At 44.9% G+C, this 15912-nt stretch overlaps 2 protein-coding genes across 3 annotated transcripts in view; one reads left to right on the forward strand and one right to left on the reverse strand.

Moving 5' to 3' along the window:
* LOC125713885 (insulin-like growth factor-binding protein 5) lies at positions 1-11524 on the forward strand. Its single transcript, XM_048984884.1, has 4 exons — positions 1-749; positions 7068-7282; positions 7377-7496; positions 8896-11524. The coding sequence occupies exons 1-4, from the start codon at positions 428-430 to the stop codon at positions 9031-9033; spliced, it is 795 nt and encodes a 264-aa protein (XP_048840841.1). The 5' UTR covers positions 1-427; the 3' UTR covers positions 9034-11524.
* Positions 10430-15912, reverse strand: part of LOC125711879 (insulin-like growth factor-binding protein 2-A) — a 14615-nt gene continuing 9132 nt past the window's right edge. For both annotated transcript variants that reach the window (XM_048982510.1, XM_048981703.1), the window contains exon 4: positions 10430-11789. In XM_048982510.1, the coding sequence (XP_048838467.1) occupies positions 11589-11789 (201 nt within the window). In that variant the 3' untranslated portion in view covers positions 10430-11588. The remainder of the gene's footprint in view (positions 11790-15912) is intronic.

The raw sequence follows: 15912 nt of genomic DNA on the forward strand, positions 1-15912 counted from the left end.
GCCACCTTACGAGGAGGACAAGTGCGCCTCCCTGCACCCATGCTTGGTGTATTCATCTGGCAGGTTTTAAAAAGGCAAGCCTACTCTGGAGAGGATCAGACTGCCTGCAAAACTTATCCAGAGGGGACTGTGTCATCAACCGGGAGCTGCTTACACAGAGGCAGGGACATCAGCTCTGATAACCCAGCAGAAACGCTAAAGGACATTATAGCGTGCGAGTTATTTCTCCGTTGCATATTGAGTAATCAGCTCAGCTGGGTGAATCTACCAGGTGGACAGCCGGTGCTGCTGGATGCCGTATCTCTCACAGAGACTCCAGCTCTGATTCCCGGAGATAGCTCATCCAGCAATCTTCCTCTCAGTCCTTTGATCTACTAATAGGCATCGGTGGAACATTTCATTTCCTTTCTTTTTGCCGACGGACATCATGACAGTCGGGTTTTGTCTGCTGCTGTCTTTTCTATCAGCACTATCTCGGTGCCTGGGCTCATACGTGCCCTGTGAGCCGTGCGACCCGAAGGCACTGTCCATGTGTCCCCCGGTGCCGCTGGGCTGCCAGCTCGTCAAGGAACCGGGCTGCGGCTGCTGCCTGACCTGCGCCCTCGCGGAGGGACAGGCTTGCGGCGTCTACACCGGGACGTGTGCCCACGGGCTGCGCTGCCTGCCCCGCAGCGGCGAGGAGAAGCCGCTACACGCCCTGCTACACGGCAGGGGACTGTGCACCAACGAGAAGGGATACAAGCCCATAGGTGGGTGCGGAGCAGGGGGTCTGTGTGCTAACGATAAGGGAGACAACACCGTTGGTGGGTGCGGAGCGAGAGGTTTGGGTGCTGCTTGAGGTTAAATGCGCAAACTCAAAATGAGCCGCTGCGATTGCACTTATTCGCGAGGGGAGCAGGTTCACTACAGGCAGCCGCTCTTCAGGGTATTTTACATGCCCGCCTTTTGCAAATATAGGCTACTTTGCATGTGTCTTTTTTGCGGAAATTCGTGAAGTGACTATTCTTTTCCCACTGATTTTCCTCCAGCAAAATGTTTATCAACGATTTCCCTCCGAGCCCCAATTGTTTGAAATATGAGATCGAATTAACGGGTTGACAACAATTATAAGGGAAAATGGACGTATAATGAAATGAACATATAACTCAGAGTCTTGGGTCTCGCAGATTCGCGAAGCAGCAAACGGGAGAAATGTGAGGTATAAAACTGTTTAAAGACGGGGTAGTATAGCTGTGTGGTCAGCGCATAAAGATGTGCATCACTGGGCGTACAGACCAAGATGTAAAGGTGTGTAGACTGTGTAAAGGTGTGTAGATGGTGGACCGATGAGCTTGGCATAAAGCGGACGCTGTCCGTCCTGCTCACAGTAGCACCGCTCTGCAAATCAGCGTTTCATGCCTTGTCTACTCAAGTTTAGCGAATTTCCTCACGATACACACACAGCAGGCATCCAGATGTTGCCGGCTTTTTGTGAGACTCGCAGATTTTGTCAAAGTCAGGGATCGTGATGTGAAAACCATTGTGCATCTCCCATTCATACTAGTGTTGTCTTAGGGAAACGAGAGAGACAAATTGGTGAACTGTCATTGGGGTTTCTAAAAAAAAAATACAATAAAAGGACACTATCTTCCCCACCTGTTACCTGGCTTAATTTCTCGGAGACTGGTGTTTCTTGGATTAGGTTCGATAGCTCTTCACACAATAGGCTGTATGTCGCAGCTGGATACATTTCAGTGCTTTTTAGTGGCATATGAAAGGTGTCATTTTTGGGAGTAAAATTATCGGTTTGGGAGGGAGGTTATGTGTGGGGGGATGGGGGGTAAGAGGACTGTCAAATTAAAATACATAAATGGTACTGTGTAAGTACGTGTAAAGATCTGATCTCGTGGCAAGTATCTTTTTTTCCTCATTATTTCCAAATTAATACATATGTGTATGTGCTTTTTTCACACTGGGATTACTGCCTGATTTGTATCCTTTATGTGTTACTAGTTACCGTAGTTAGCTGAGTAGTTATCAGGCCCAAACCTGCAGCCACCTGATGAAGATTTCTGCCCCCCCTGCCATTGGTAAGAGTGAGGTGGGTCCATAATGTGAGAGCAGTGTCTCGTGTGCACTGTAGTGTGTGCAGTTGGTGTTGTGGGAGGGGATGCTTCCCACCTACGGGGCACAGACAACTGTACACAGTTGCATGTCATGCCGGGGCCCCCCACACCAAGCTGTGCCCACTGCTGGTACCATCACGGTGACCCCCTGGTAAGGGAACATTCTGCTCTAAGGCGCCCCCTGTTGCCAGATTGGTAGGCACAGAGTTGTGCTAGAGTGACTCAACAGAATAGCTCTGCAGGTCTTCTGTGAAGAGCTGTCCATCAGGCCACGGGTGAATTTAGATCAGTGCCTCTCATTTCCTGTGGGCTCCTGTTTCAACCCAGATTTACCAGCTGTATGAAGAGAGACAGGGCATAGTCAGTCATGAGGTTCAGGGCAGGGGGGTGGGTAACCGGGTCAGGATTAAGATAGACCCAGTCCAGGTGTTTTTCCAGAATTTACTCAAGATGGTGGCAGGAACAGACAGAAGGAGCCCAACACCAAATCAGGAAAGACTGCTTTACAGGCCTTCTCCTTGCCTGCTTGCTGCCTGCCTGCCATCTCGGGATTGTGATCTGCAGCTGTGCAGCAGCTCACCCTTCTGCTCCCAGCACCAACAGTAACTGTGCGCCGTCTCCAGGGGCCTGTTTAAACACTGCATGGTGCTCACAGTGTCAGTGTTCAGGGGAATCCTGAGTCTAATGCAGGGAAGACAAGGAGAGGCAGTTTTATGTGCTGGTGTTGGTGTCTTTTTCCTGTAGACACCTCGCCTGTATTCACAAAGCATCTTCAGGCTAAAAGTAGCTCTTAAGTTGCTTATTTAGGAGAAACTCCTAAAAATAATGGGTAGGTCAGTTCTAAATTTGGGACTCGTAATTTTTTTTGATTAAGAGCAATTTACAAAGCCCCTTAGAGCTAAAAGTAAAACCTAAGTTTTGGAGAACTAAAAGTAGTCAAGAGAACTCTTAAATCACTAAAACCAATTCATAAACAGTTGCAAAATGAATTTGACTACACGTCAACCTGTCTTGGCAACATCAAACGAATGTTGAATTACTTAAAGGATACTGCTTCAGTCAGGAGGGAATCATGATTTTTGTGAAGCTTGTGAGGGATACAATAAAATCTCCAACAAACCGAACCAACCTAATAATACACAGTGGAAACCGCTTATAGTGATCACATCTCTCTGGGTGAAATTGATCTCTATAAGTGGATGATCATATAACTGTTTATTTTTTTCTTTTGCTTTATGTCTCAGGCTGATTACCATGTAATTGACATTTGTATATTTATTACATGCATAATAGGTAATAAAACGGACAGTGTCACTATGTACTGAATTTTATCAACTTGTTGAAAATGCAATATTGTTGTTTTAAACCCTTTTCAAGGTAAACTTTTCATTACTGAACTGTGTATAATTCAAATACGCTATAATACAGTATTGTACATAAAAAATTTGTCATTGTAGTTTTGCTGCTGCATCTCTTTGGCTTGGTTTTGGCAGTTTATCAAAAGCTTTGTTGAGTCTATATTAGTTATTGAAAGAAAATTACTTTCTTTTTCTCGTCATGTTTTATATGAACGCAGCATTAGGCTCAGGTAGCTAAGCAGAAGCAGATGGGTTACCGCAAGGCAAAGTAGGGCCATCAAAGTAAAGTAAAAAAAAAAAAGCATAGTAAGAGATTACTTGATTACTATAAGCAAATTATTTACACAGGAATGATTCTGTTCCAAGCTTTTTGATCCATATAAGTGGATCATATAAATAGGATGTTGTGAGAACCCCGTGGTTATTGCAGGCAAGCTCGTGCATGAGAACTGACATCAGCCATAGTGACAGAGTCTTACTCCTAGCTTAAGAATTAGCTCTTTTCCTAACTAAAAGTTGCTCTCAGCCACTTTGTGAATAGATTTTGGGAAAAAGGCCTTAGTTAAGAACTTTTAGTATGATAAAGGAGTGCTCTTAGTGTTCAGATAAAATGCCTTGCAAATATGGGCCCTGGGAAAGGATGTTCTGGGAAGGCACTCGGCAGGGCAAAGCTGCTATCAGTGATTGGCCTGAAGGCCCTTTCTTATGCCTACAAACACCATGTTGAGCAGTGGCATCAAAGATGCAGTTCAGCTTGTCACGGAGAAGAATGCCTTGGTTTTCACCCATCACATCATATCCAATAGAGAGAAGCAGGTCTATAGATGCCCTACCTATGTGGGGGAATGCAGTAAACACAGTTGCAAATGGGGTGTGTGCCTCCTTGGACACCCAGGGCATCGTGGGTAACAGCTCACATCGCAGCGCGCTCTCAGCACGGAGTGCCTGCCTGCTGCTGAGCTTTGACTGGGTTCACAGATGGTCACCTTGGCTCTCTTGCCAGCTCCGGATATCAGCAGGTGCATGACGTACCACTGGGCCAAGGAAATGCATTGTGGGAAAAACCACAGTGGTTGTTCAGTGAGGATTCTGGAGTGCAGCTGCCTCCCTGGTCAGAGCAAAGCAGGGTGAATCTGCACCCCACTACTCTGATTTAGCTCCGGCTGCTTTTTCTATTGCAAGGTTGACCTGGGTAGGAGATCTAGGAGTAGATCTGGGATGGACCTGATAGAGGTCCCAGTAGAGGCAGCCTCTGTGTGGGATATGAAAAGCCCAAAAGAATTTTCACAAGCATCTGAAGGTCCAAACAATTGGTACCATGAAAGGAGTTCATTTTGAGCTCTGCACCTCACCACACTGACCTGGAGAGCCAGCCTGGTCGGCATCCGTTACAACTTTTTTCCCAAAAGACACAGACTGCCAGCTCCAGGTGGCAGTAATGAGCAAAGAGCCAGTCGGACTTTGGTAACCTGGGGAGCTAAAAGCATATGGAAGTAGGGCTTAAGGCAGGAAAGATGAGCCTGATTCGGGGTCCCTGCAGGTGGCCCCCATGCTATGCCTGTGAACCGCATAGTCCGGGGCTGTCCAATAGGCACTGTGCACTGAGGGCCCAGGGCCAGGGACAGCACTGTGGCATGTGGTTTTCACAACACTATGGGCAATGTTTGCTTGATGCTGGCATGCAGATTTTTTCTCAAGATGTTTTATTGTTGCAAAATAAATGCCAATTAATCAAGCAATGACTTTATGAGATCACTCTGCTGGTAAGGAAATGGACGGTCCTACTTTAGAGGTCCAGACTAGTGTAGATGAGATGGTCAGGACCTGCTCACAGCTGAGATTGGTGCATACATTTCCACCAAGGAGGTGGCAATTTATCTAGTAGAGCTTCCTGCCTACTCACATCAGGAAGTCCTAGTGTTTTATATTTAAAATCCTTCCTGGGCTGGTAGAGTTCTAAGTCATGTACAGCTGGAACACTCCATAAACATCATCGGCTCACTGTTTGGAAATCTGTGCCGTGCCTCCGCCCCAGTGTGCCTCTCGGGGTGGGTGAAGTGTGAACGGTCCAGGACATGCCGAGCATAGCTTCTCACACCATGGTACTGCTAGAAACGCATTTTTGGCAAAAGTTGATTCTGGTGATGCTGAAACCAAACCGTCTGAGGGGTTTGAAGTGTGGCTCAGATGTCGATGGCCATCGGTGCAATTTTTACGGCTGCTGTACGAAAGATCCGGCACAGATTACAAAAAGGAGGCTGGATCAGCTTTCTTGACCCAGCTTAGGAAGTAAGGAACTTTAAGATATTCATGAAGTTTAATTGCCCAATGTGAGAGTTAATATTTAAAGAGGGATCAGGTATGTTTCTCCTCCACCAACCGGCAACGGCTTGATGGAAACTTCAGAAGAGCAGAAGAGATGGGTATGCACTGACTCACACGTAGGCACTGACACACACATAGGTACCGACATATGCAAAGGCACTGACATGGGTAGGCATTGATTCCCACATAGGCACTGACCCACACACTCTCCCAGATTGACAGACATGTCTGCACTGACACACGCACTCCCATATTGACACATATCCCTGCATTGACACACACACACATACACACACCTGTACTGACCCACACACACTCCTAACCTGACATACATGCCTGCACTGACTCTCACACACACACATACACCCACACTGACACACGCATGAAGCCCACAGCACCTTCCCCTGAATGCTCTGGGTTCCGCCTGCAGCAGAGCGGCATGTCTGGCCTGTAGCACTTGTTATTTATAGCATCAGGGCTGTGCTACGTGACGCGGTGACCCAGACAGCAGAAGGGGACAAAGTCATGCGACGCCGGATTCATTTCAAAGTCCAGGCCCCTACCCCCCTCATAGACGCACTTGCAGAAACAGTTCACAGAGTCACCCGCGTCCCTCAGTCTGCTAAATCAGCAGCCGCCCAGCCCCACTGTCTCTGATGTCCTCCTTCACCTGGATAAAGTTACCTTCCAGTCTGGGACCTGCCGGAACCTTCCATTGCCATGACGTCATACTGTTAGATATCTCTTTAAGAGGGCAGGCTTACACTAGAAGACTGAACAATGAATTCATGTTACATTTTTCCTCTTTTTCTTGGTAATTTAGTATGTTCGTAGTTCTGTATTATTGTTTTTTATAGTATAAAATAGTATAAAAAATCATTAGAAAGAACCCCCCCCCCCAAATCCCAGAAAGAATGTGAGTCTATGTACAGTATAGGTTTGTAAATGATGGCAGATTGTTTGGGTTTCAAAGCTGTTAAGGATAAATAAATGCCAAGGCACCCCCTGCTGGTGAGAAATACCCTCCATTCACACCAGAGGGTGTCCTGCCCCTTCATGTGTCAGCATGCTAACTTCATTAGATCAGTATTTCTACCAGTTCTAATGTATCGTTTTGTAGGACAGTCAAACAGGTATTTGAATTTTTATTGAAGTGTACTTACCCTAATACTAAATCCTGATACTAGAAAAAGATTCTTCACACTTGTTTGCTCTGTATACTCAGATATGCATACCTGTGAGTATAGTGGCACAGGCTGTGTCTGACTCCTCCCCGCAGACCACGAGTCGCGTGAGCATGAGAACACGGGCCATGCTGAAGCACCGGAGAACTCGTACCTCCTCGCAAAGATGCCACTGCTCCCTAAAGACCACATGACCAGGAAGAAGGCACAGGCCGTGCAGAATGACCGCAAGCGGCAGCAGGGCAAGTCACGGTCGGTGGGGCACGCGGACTACTCCCTGCTGGGTGGCGACAAGCTTGTGAGTGAGCTGGTAAGTGCTGGCCAGGCTGTGTGGCAGTGAGGGGGTGTGGCCCACTGCCCACACCCTGAAAAGTGATGAAGCCTGTCCCCGTTCCACTCCTCAGGGCCCCTGCAGGAGGAAACTGGATGGGATCATCCAGCGGATGAAGGACACATCACAAGTGATGGCCCTATCCCTATACCTCCCGAACTGTGACAAAAAGGGCTTCTTTAAGCGCAAGCAGGTATGCACCCGTGCATTGCATGCTACATGCTACAGCATGCTGCGATCAAGGGCTGGAGTGCAAGGATCTGAACCAAGCAACTCCATTACCCATCAGGATGTTCAAACACTCTGCCCAGGTTGGCTCTGTTACCCATCAGGTCATACTACCACTCTTTCCATTCCCATCTGACTGCAAATGCAATGATTTGTCCTTCAAAACAAAGCAATCCTTCACACTGTGTAGTTTTTGGCTACAGAAACAGGTGTGGATCTTGCTCCAGTGATATAACCTTCCAAACCAGTGTGTTTACTGATCTTGTACATTTTTGTATTGACAGTCATGTGATATTCCCTTGGAAGCATACATTTTGCAATCTTTGGAATAACTGGGCGGTATACCCATTCATCCGGTATACTGATTATAATTTCCTGTACAGTATGAATTATTAATACACCACCATAATGTAGCATAGCTGAAATGATAGCCAATGAAATGATTGTGTGTATAATATATAAAAATACTTTGAATAATAAAATTAGTTAATCATGAGTCAAGTGCTAGGTATGTAATTTGTGACATAGTAGTAGTATTCATAAATGTTTGTGCTTGGGAAATTGCAGTGACATGCATAATTTTATTTTGAAGAGATAATGGATTAGCCATAATATGCCAGCTTTTATTTGGACTGCTGAACATGCTATGTTTTATTACTTATTTATTTTTTGCAGAGCTCAAACGTTATTATTATCTTTTAAATTGTTTGTGTTTGTGAAGTTTCAGTGACAGTACGAATTTTAGTTTGGAAGTGGAAATACCTATTGCCATTTTCATTTTGCCAAAAAAGAAAAACTTTTACCTGTGTAATTCCATGTAATATATTACCAGATCATCACACTTACATATATCCCACTGAGAAATACTGGTAATGTGTGAAGGGTGCAAGTCTCTAAATCAGAGAAAAAAACTCATTTGGAGTGGTGGCGGGTGGATGATTTAAGCGCACGTCAGAGCTGATCCACACATCACTACTTTGTGTGTATATATATAATACACACACACACACACACACACATTTCCCATCAGGCTGTGAGATCGCTCTCCCTGTAAAGTGGCTCCATTTCCCATCAAGCCGTGTGATGCGATCCCTCTCTCTGTAAAGTGACTTCGTTACCTATTAGACCGTGTGATCACTCTCCCTGTAAAGTGGCTCCGTTACCTATTAGACCGTGTGATTGCTCTCCCCATAAAATGGCTCCATTTCCCATCAAGCTGTGTGATCGCTCTCCCCATAAAGCTGCTCCATTTCCCATTAGGCTATGTGATTGCTCTCCCAGTAAAGCGATTCTGTTTCCCATCAGGCTTCTCATGGGTGCTCCTTGTCCAATAGCATTTCGCTAACCCCTTCCTTCCCCCATAGTGTAAGCCTTCCCGTGGACGCAAGCGAGGGATCTGCTGGTGTGTCGACAAGTACGGGGCGCAGCTGCCTGGCACAGACTACAATGGGGGCGACGTGCAGTGCAAGGATCTAGAAAACACCGGAAACACCAACGAGTGAGGATTCCCGGCCCCGCCCAGCATAGTCACTGCCCCTTCCCTACTTTATCCTGCTCCGCCCCCTCCTCCCATGCAACATTTTGACATTTGAGATGCAAAAGAGACAAGGAGAGCAAGTGGAATGCCAGCTGGGTGGCTCCCGGACTCACGCTGCTGGACGCGGGTCCGTACAAACAATTTGTCGAAATATGTAGAAATATTCATTTATTTTTATAGCAGCTGGGGTTTCAGCACCGGACTTTTTCTTTGCAAACTAAGCTATCAGAACACAAGGCACTAAGAGATAATGTCTATCTGTCTCACTGATGATACCGTTATATTTGAAATCATAGCAGTTCTGTACATAAGAATGATTTCATTATCTCAGCATACATACATGCGCACACAAGCAGATACATACTGACACACACATACAGTACAGATACCGTTCTTACGCTCTCATGTCTGATCATCACATGGTTGCTTTGCAGGAAACCTCATTTTCGGGACAACGCCTGATGAGACCCCTCAGGTCTGCACATGCTAGATATATTTTAGGCATAGTAATGCAGGGGTGTGGGGGTAGAGGCCGTGACTGCGTGAGCTTGAGGGCACCCTACTCCTAGTGATGTGGGAGGGGTGGGGGTTTATGTGCAGGCACCAGTTGTGCTTCCTGTTACACTGACACCCCTGTAACTGATTTGCATCCTTTGCTTAAACGTTTCCACTCCTGCAAACCCTACATTCAAATTAGTGGCTTGGAGAGGCCCTGCTCTTGCTCTCGCTCAAAGCACTTCCTAAGCTTACTGGGGTGGATTTCAGCACAAATAAATAAATAAGAAGATCTGCATTGTGTCAGGCCCTCTACCTGCTCCCCACGTGTTCCTGAACTTTGCCACAAGATGGCACTGTGCTGGACCCTCTTCCCACTCTCCACATGTTCCTCCACTGCGAGGTTCACCTGCATACCAGCACACCCCTGTCGGGCCTTTGGTGCTGTCCCGTATGTAAATTTCAGTGCCTTCCCACACACAAATACATTTCAATGTAAATTTGCATAGAAAATGAGGGTTTAAAATTTAAACAAAAAAAAAGTGATGCTAAACCATTACCTGCAGCTGTGTGGAGAGATGCTAGTTTTCCCCTCATGGAAGCACATTGTTGTCAGTGACAGCAGTGATGAACCTTCAGGTTTGAGAAACATTACCAGCAGAAATGCCCCCTCCTCCAGCACTCAACCCACCTCCATGCTCTGGGGCACATAATTTATGTAGCTTTTCAACTCCCTTCTCTGTAAAAGGAATCTCCCTTGTTTGTGTCTAGTCAACCATGAGATGTAAACACTACTATAAGGAGTATTGTGTTTCCAAAGTAGCCCAAAATCTAGAATTGTGACAAGCCTCAGGTTATCTAAGGACGGGGGGGGGGGGGGTCAACGCAGGCTATATTGCTGGGTTACAGTGAATGAGCAGGAAAAGGACAGATTCTGTAATGGAAATACACCACCTCATTTTCTCAGCCCACTGATAGAAGCTAGCTCTTAAATGATTTAATATGCACCATATTCAAAACGGGCTTTGATTAGAATGGCACAGACACGTGCAGGACCTGGAACAGGTCGTGACTTGGGGGCAGCTCCAAAGGTCTCCCCTGTGAGGCAGAGTCATCTCTGAGGCCCGGAGGCCCTTCCCAGGCACAACACACACATGACTTAAATACCACTATCATGGACACACAAAGGAGCTACTGGGAGCTGGGAACCAGAGACTGCTAGGCGGGGACCAAATTTCAATCTGAGACACCTCACTCAGACCCCCGCTCGCTCACTCTCTCCTTCCCATTGGACATGACGTCCAACGTACCTCCAAGGCTTAGCTGTCTATTGGGCCTTGATTTCAGCTCCTATAGCTGTGACAAACTAATGATGACATCCTGAAAATGTGTCCCTATTAACCAAGGAAAATGCTCTGGTCCTGAACTGTGTGACCTATCCCTCTTTTACTGACGGGAGAAGGGAGAAGAGGAGAAAGGGCAGAAGGTCAACTTACATGTAAAAATCCCATCTTGGTACAATTCAGATTCAAAAAGGAAATATCGGGTAACTTCATTTGCACCTTCTGCTCTGTCAAAATGCAAATGTCAAAACCGAGCCTCATCCATTATGTTCTCCATATTGCAGTCCTTTTTATCTGGCTCATTCTGAGCTTTCCACCTTTTTTATTAGTGCAATGTTCACAACTTTTACTATAGCAGTACAGTAACAGTAAAGCAGCGATGAACTGCTTGTTATATCAGCACCAGATGTAAACTTTGTGGAAATAAAAAAATCACGACCATGATAAAATCCAACTTTTGGAAACATCTAATAAACTCTTATGGAAAAAATCTAATTATTAAGAAAGTGAATATCACTGTGTAATATTTATTCATTTAACTCATAATTTATGTACTCTCAATCTTTGTCTTTTTTCTATGGCAAAGCATTTATTTAAATAAAGTTATGTATTCATTTACTGGTCGTTTTATCTTGTGTCTTTTTTGAACATCGTCAGGGGGTTCATTGACAATGTGCAATGGTCATTTTATGGACAAAAGCAGGTATGAATAATCATGATCAACAGCAATACAGTGAGGCTGAGAATGAGGATCCAGAAGATTTACCAAGGCCCAAATGATATCGCAGCCCAAACCATCATTGATCCACCTCCTTGCTGTACTCTGTGTATGCAACCATCCGCGTGGTAAGCCTCCTTGTTGCTTCTCCACACTGTAACTCTCCTGGATGCGGGAAAGACAGTGAAGGTGGACTCAACAGAGAACAGTACATTTCACATTGTCCACAGCCCAAGGGTTTGGCTTATAGCAGCCTGACCATGAAAATTGACCCTGTAGAGCTCCCAATGAACAGTTTTGATAGAAATAGGAATGAATTGGGCAGCTGTGGTTTTATGTTTTTCGGACACGATCCAGGTTAGTACCCTGACATCCCTTTCAGACAGCTTCCTCTTCCATCCACAGTTACTCCTGTTGGATATGGTCCATCCTTTGTATTGGTATGCCGACATTACCCTGGATACCATACCTTTCTTAACACCACAAAGACTTGCTGTCCTGGTCATAGATGCACCAGACAGACACGCGCCAACAATTTGTCCACTTTTGCACTCTGATGTCTCCCATTATGTTGTGTGGATTATAATATTTTATGTACAGCTGTGTCTTCTAATTCAGTCTTCACACTCTTACTGAGGGAATGTGCAATCAGTGAAGACTGGCCACCAGGCCATGCATATATAGATGTGAAACCTCAAACACAATTAGCCAAGTGTTTCAGTTTCATTGTCCAGCCCCTGTATATCACACATTTTATATATACCTGACTTGTGGCTGTAGCCTCCAAGATGAAGGCTCTGGACCCCGCGTGACCCTGAACAGGACAGTCGGTGACTGAAAACTTATGTAAGGGTGAATGGACATACATTTTATGTATTAATTGGTTATGCAGCAATATAAACAACTAGAAAAGAAATTTGTGAACAAACATGTTGTCAAAGGATAGTTACATAAAGTCAGAGAAGGTTCCGCAAGTTTAAGTTTTCCCATTAAAGACAATGAGTGAATTGTGATTGTCTGTGGGAGGCTCCACCCACTTTTTAAACCTGGAACCGCAGTCACCTACTGACCAGCTGTGCAATGCTTGGGACCCTGCCATCAAAAATGTGAAAATGTCACCAGCTTAAATTTTCCCCATTAAAGTCAATTACTGAAATCTGATTGACTGTTCGGTATGTCATTGACTTTGAAAAGGTTACATTTGATTGAATGGAGGAAAGGATCTGGGTTCGAGGACATCCACCAAATGCTTTAGTGTGACCCCATGACTGTAGGATTCAAGTGAGTTTAGCTTCCAAGCTTGAATTTGAAAATCCACCCAGTACAAGTTAATGGGAAAAATGGGGTGTTTGACGGGACAACCCAGTAGGATGGGGAGGGGGACAACTTGGAAAACAACAAGCACACCCCACCACTATTAGACAAAGAAGGGTGGAAAGTTGAATGGTTGTAGTCCTAAAACTGTAGGAGGTGAAGCGTACAGAAAATACAGAAGCAGATAATAATAAAATAATAATAATAATAATAATAATAATAATAATAATAATAATAATAATAATAATAATAATAATAATAATGGGCGGCATGGTGGTGCAGTGGTTAGCACTGTTGCCTCACATCTCTGGGACCCGGGTTCAAGTCTCCGCCTGGGTCACATGTGTGTGGAGTTTGCATGTTCTCCGCATGTCGTCGTGGGGTTTCCTCCAGGTACTCCGGTTTCCCCCCACAGTCCAAAAACATGCTGAGGCTAATTGGAGTTACTAAATTGCCCGTAGGTGTGCGTGTGTGAGTGACTGGTGTGTGAGTGTGCCCTGTGATGGGCTGGCCCCCCATCCTGGGTTGTTCCCTCATGCCCATTGCTTCCGGGATAGGCTCCGGACCCCCCGCGACCCAGTAGGATAAGCGGTTTGGAAAATGGATGGATGGATAATAATAATAAGCTGAAAAAGAAGAACAGTGTGATGCCTCTGGAACAGTATGTTGTTTTTATGTACAGGCTGAATTAGAAGAGCAATAGCACGGCTATACATAACATATTGCAATCCACACAACATAATAGGAGACATAGTGGGAGCTCTGTATTTTTTACACTGATATGACGCCATACTAAGCAGAAAAAGGACATTTGGTGAAATTTCCCTATTAGGTGGTTCAACAGGGTACAATAAATATAATTACCACTCTTCACCTGTATTGTCCTAAAAGTTTAACATGGGATGACCAGGACCCCAAACAGATACTAGTAATCCATTAGCCCAGCTGGTGAGGCGTCCACAACACTGGCTGCCTTAAAATAGCCACCTTTAAACATAAGAACATAAGAACATAAGAACTATACAAACGAGAGGAGGCCATTCGGCCCATCAAGCTCACTTGGGGAGAACTAAACTAATAGCTCACAGTTGTTAAAATCTTATCTAGCTCTGATTTAAAGGAACCCAAGGATTCAGCTTGCACTACATTATCAGGAAGGCTATTCCATACTCTGACTACACGCTGTGAAAAGAAGTAAATGGACTGCATTTATATTGCGCTGTTCTACTCCTACAAGTACTCAAAGTGCTTTACATTTCATGCCTCACATTCACCCATCCACACACCGGTGGCAGAGGCTGCCATGCAAGGTGCCAACCTGCTCACCGGGAGCAATTTGGGGTTCAGTGTCTTGCTCAAGGACACTTTGATGGGGTCAGGAGGAACCAGGGCTCAAACCTGCAACCCTCCAGTTGCTGAACGAAAGCACTACCTCCTGTGCCACCATCTTCCCCAAGGAAGTGCTTCCTTAAATCCAGCTTGAAATGTTCTCCCGCTAATTTCCACCTATGGCCACGAGTTCGTGTATTAAAACTAATGCTGAAGTAACTATTTGGTTGAACAGCATCCAAACCTGTTAGAATCTTATATACCCGGATCATGTCCCCCCTCAGTCTCCTTTGCTTGAGACTGAACAGATTTAGCTCAAGTAACCGTTCCTCGTATGACATTCCTCTAAGACCAGGAATCATTTTTGTGGCCCTACGCTGCACCTTTTCTAAGGCCACAATGTCCTTTTTAAGATATGGTGACCAAACCTGCACACAATATTCTAGGTGAGGTCTCACCAAGGAATTGTATAATCTTAGCATTTCCTCCCTTGACTTAAACTCCACACACCTGGAGATATACCCCAACATCCTATTGGCCTTTTTTATTGCTTCCCCACACTGGCAAGAATGGGACATGGAAGCATCAACATACACACCAAGGTCTTTCTCATGATCAGCTACCTTTATTTCAATGACACCCATGAAATAGCTGTACTTTATATTTCAGCTCCCTAGATGGAGTACCCTATATTTATCGACGTTAAATTTCATCTGCCAGGTATCGGCCCAGTCACTAATTAAATCAAGATCCCGCTATAGCTGTTGAGCCACTAATTCAGTATCTGCTACACCACCCACCTTGGTGTCATCTGCAAATTTCACCAGTTTACTGTATATATTGGTATCCATATCATTTATGTAAATTAGGAACAATAGTGGTCCTAAAATCGAACCCTGCGGTACCCCACTATGAACGCAAGCCCACTGTGACATTGTGCCTCTTATAACTACTCGCTGTTTCCTATCTGTTAACCAGTTATCAATCCAGGTCGCTACGGTACCTAAAATACCTGTCGCTTTGAGTTTAAGTAGGAGCCTCTTGTGGGGGACGACATCAAAAGCCTTTTGGAAATCTAAGTAGATGACATCATAGGCCTTCTTATCATCAACTTCCTGAGTAGCTTCCTCAAAAAACTTTGTTAAACAGGATCTACCTCTCCTAAATCCATGCTGGCTATCCCGCAAAATGTTATTGGAGTCCAGGTTATCTACCATTTTCTCTTTGATTATAGCCTCCATAATTTTACCAGTTATACAAGTTAGACTGATTGGCCTATAGTTAGAAAAATTACTTCTATCCCCTTTTTTGAAAATAGGCATTATGAAGGCGTGCTTCCAATCAGAAGGTACCACACCTTCAGATAAGGATTTTTGAAACAGTAAAGTTAAGGGTCGGCAAATAATATCCCTCATCTCTTTTAACACTATAGGTAAGATGCCATCAGGGCCCTGTGATTTATTTATTTTGAGCTTAGCTAGGCTTTGCAAAACATCTGCTTCAGTTATATATATATTAGCTATAGACGATGCTGGATAGGTAATAACTGGTAAATTACTAAGGTCCTCAACAGCATACCAGTGTAGCATCACAGCAAATACAGTTAATGACTGGGGATTAAAAAAGGCATACGAGATAATACATG

Source organism: Brienomyrus brachyistius, chromosome 1 (assembly GCF_023856365.1).
Source record: "Brienomyrus brachyistius isolate T26 chromosome 1, BBRACH_0.4, whole genome shotgun sequence".
Lineage (NCBI taxonomy): Eukaryota > Metazoa > Chordata > Actinopteri > Osteoglossiformes > Mormyridae > Brienomyrus > Brienomyrus brachyistius.